Genomic DNA, 2,786 nt, shown 5'->3' with positions numbered 1-2,786 from the left:
AGTAAATTTTTTACTCCCCAACCAAACCAAATAAGGCTGCCACGGAACCCTTTTTACTACCGCCCACAGCAAGACCCTAAATTTTAGTTTGCCGGAGGTCCGGCGACCAGCCAACTGAAATTGCACCGTGGAAGGCTGCACGCTACCTGATCAAGCGCGCATTAACTCAGTACAAACAGACGACTGCATGGTCAAGCGAGCATTAATTTAGGACGGACTGATAGCAAGGAGGCGGTGCTGGGGTGTAATTTCAGAGCCATTATGTTAGAGGTCCGGCGAGAGCACCGCCGTGCGCGCTAAATACTTTATTTAGCTCGCTGCAAGCTAGCTCTAGCTCCGTATATCTTAAGGTTTTAAATAGCTGGCTATAACTGCCGCTAAAATCGGCTATAGCCTATTAAATTCCAGTTATAGCCCGCTAAACGCTGTAAAGGCAGCCTGCTGCCGCTAAACGTCTAGTACGATAGATAGATATATATGGAGATAAGGTGATGGAGAAGCGGCACGTCTGCTGAGCCTCTGGACTTGAATCTGTTTATCTTTCATAGATTCTTGTTGTTTTATTTATATTACGAAGAGAAAGAGGAACTGATCGATGTGGAAATGCATGCTCAGCTCGCTCTGAAAATGACTACTGGAGCTAGCTGCTGCTGGCGACCTGATATGGACACCCTACCTACCTGCCGCCTGCACTCTCTGCTAAATAAGCTATCAGTGCTAGTTTTTTTAGTTTTTTTTTGCGGGTAGTGCTAGTTTTTTTTTCTGATATACTAGTATATATATTGTCCTTGCCGATATATACATATATATATATATATATATGTGTGTATATATTTGTAAAGAATGATTTCTAAGAGAGAATATATATATATATAATCCAGCACGTCAGTTAATTAGTCGATCGGTGATACTGTATATAGGAAGAGAGGAAGATTCTCTCTGTATTCTCTGTGTGTACCGTACCTGCTGTCTCTTTATTTTGACAGTAGTCTCCAGCAGCAAACGCACAGCAGGTCACATGGGATGGGATCGATGATGATCGCAACTCGTCAACAAGGACCAAAAAGCAATTCCTTTCTTTCCTTCCTTCTCAGTTCTTCCTCACCTTTAACGCTGCATCATACATGCATTGAGAGAGACATTATTCCGGATCTGTACGCTACCAGCTAGCAGCACACTACCAGTACATGCTACTGACGTACTTTGCCAACCATGCTAGCTACTATGTTCGCCATGCATGTATATTCATGGCCTTACTTTTACTTTCACTACTCAGCTCGAGTTGGTTGTGCTACTATGGTACTGGTAGCTAAGCAGACTGGTAGCTTGCCGTACGTCTTATGTACACGGGCACCCGTGCACACCCCTATAGCTAGCGACCTTGCTTATTGTTCCGGCCTTGCTTTGGGAAATATAATATAATGTTAGTAGTTGCTTCTCCCTCTCCTCTTCTCCGTTCTCGCTCTCTCGAGTGAGCTAGTAGGTAGCTACTGTGTCAGCGTAGTCCTCCCTAGCTAGCTAGCTCGCTCTCCACTTCTCTGCTCTGCTCAAAAGCACCGCTCCCAAAGCAAATTAGGAAGAAGAAGAAGCAGCAGCAGCAGCAGCAGCTGATCTTCATATCATCAAATCCAACAACAACAACAACAAGAATCAGCCATCATGTCGATCAAGTACTGCGACCAGCACAAGGACTGCGAGCGTCAGCGCCTGTACCGTCGCTTCTGCGCCGGCCTCGCCGCCCTCATCCTGCTGGCCCTCCTCATCGTGCTCATCGTCTGGCTGGTGCTCCGCCCCAGCAAGCCCCGCTTCTACCTCAACAACGTCGACATCGTCTGCATCAACGTCAGCGCCTCCTCCGCCCTCACCGTCACCATGCAGGCCACCGTGGCGGCGCGCAACCCCAACCCCCGCGTCGGCATCTTCTACGACCGCGCCGACGTCTACGCCGAGTACCGGGGCCTCCAGGTCACCGTCGCCACCGCGCTGCCGCCCATGTTCCAGGGCCGCGACGACGCCACCGTCTGGGCGCCCTTCCTCTCCGGCGCCGGCGTCCCGCTGCCGCCGTACCTGGCCACCGCGCTGGCGCAGGACGAGACGGCGGGGTACCTGCTCGTCACCGTCCGCGTCGACGGGTGGATCCGGTGGAAGGCCGGGGCCTTCATCACCAGCCACTACCACCTCAGGGTCCGCTGCCCGGCGCTGCTCACCGTCAACGACGGGCAGGGGAGCTACGGATCCAACGCCGGAGGGGGGGCCGGATACTTCAAGTTCAACCGCGCGGCGCCATGCATCGTCGACGTCTAGCTACCTACCTGCCTGCCTAGCTACCTCATGAATTTTATTTCCTTCGTCTCTACTGGTATTTCAATAATACATATATGATACAATCCCTTACCGTACGTAAGGGGGGCTCTCTGCTGTTACTGTCATCGTCATCCCTAATTACTTCACAAGTAATAGTTGTTCATGTCATCCTTATTAATTAGCTTCTTCATTCGTCAATATAATGCAAGATGGATCATGCTGCATATCAATAATTCAGGCAGCAGGCATCATTTATTTGGGGGGTCGTTGGTTCGAGACTTTGAGTAGTGGATGGGAAAAGCTAGCTGATGAGCGGTAGACTAGAGAGCTTTGAGTGACCTCTACTGCACCTGCTGCTTGTTCCTAACTCAGTGGTACAGCAGGGATCATCATATTAATATTATTTGTTCCTTCTAGAAGTTACAGTAGTGATATATAGATCAAGGTACTAATCCATTCAGCGAGTTCAGACCCTGTTTGAT

General features: G+C 49.5%; 1 protein-coding gene across 1 annotated transcript; it reads left to right on the top strand.

Moving 5' to 3' along the window:
* Positions 1-1,352: 1,352 nt before the first annotated feature.
* Positions 1,353-2,528, top strand: LOC112896184 (NDR1/HIN1-like protein 1). The gene has a single exon (XM_025964103.1). The coding sequence runs from the start codon at positions 1,660-1,662 to the stop codon at positions 2,302-2,304; it is 645 nt and encodes a 214-aa protein (XP_025819888.1). The 5' UTR covers positions 1,353-1,659; the 3' UTR covers positions 2,305-2,528.
* Positions 2,529-2,786: the final 258 nt, after the last annotated feature.

This window comes from Panicum hallii, chromosome 6 (genome assembly GCF_002211085.1).
Source record: "Panicum hallii strain FIL2 chromosome 6, PHallii_v3.1, whole genome shotgun sequence".
NCBI classification, from domain to species: domain Eukaryota; kingdom Viridiplantae; phylum Streptophyta; class Magnoliopsida; order Poales; family Poaceae; genus Panicum; species Panicum hallii.
Note: the sequence above shows the minus strand (reverse complement) of the source record. Positions and strands in the feature narration are given on the sequence as shown.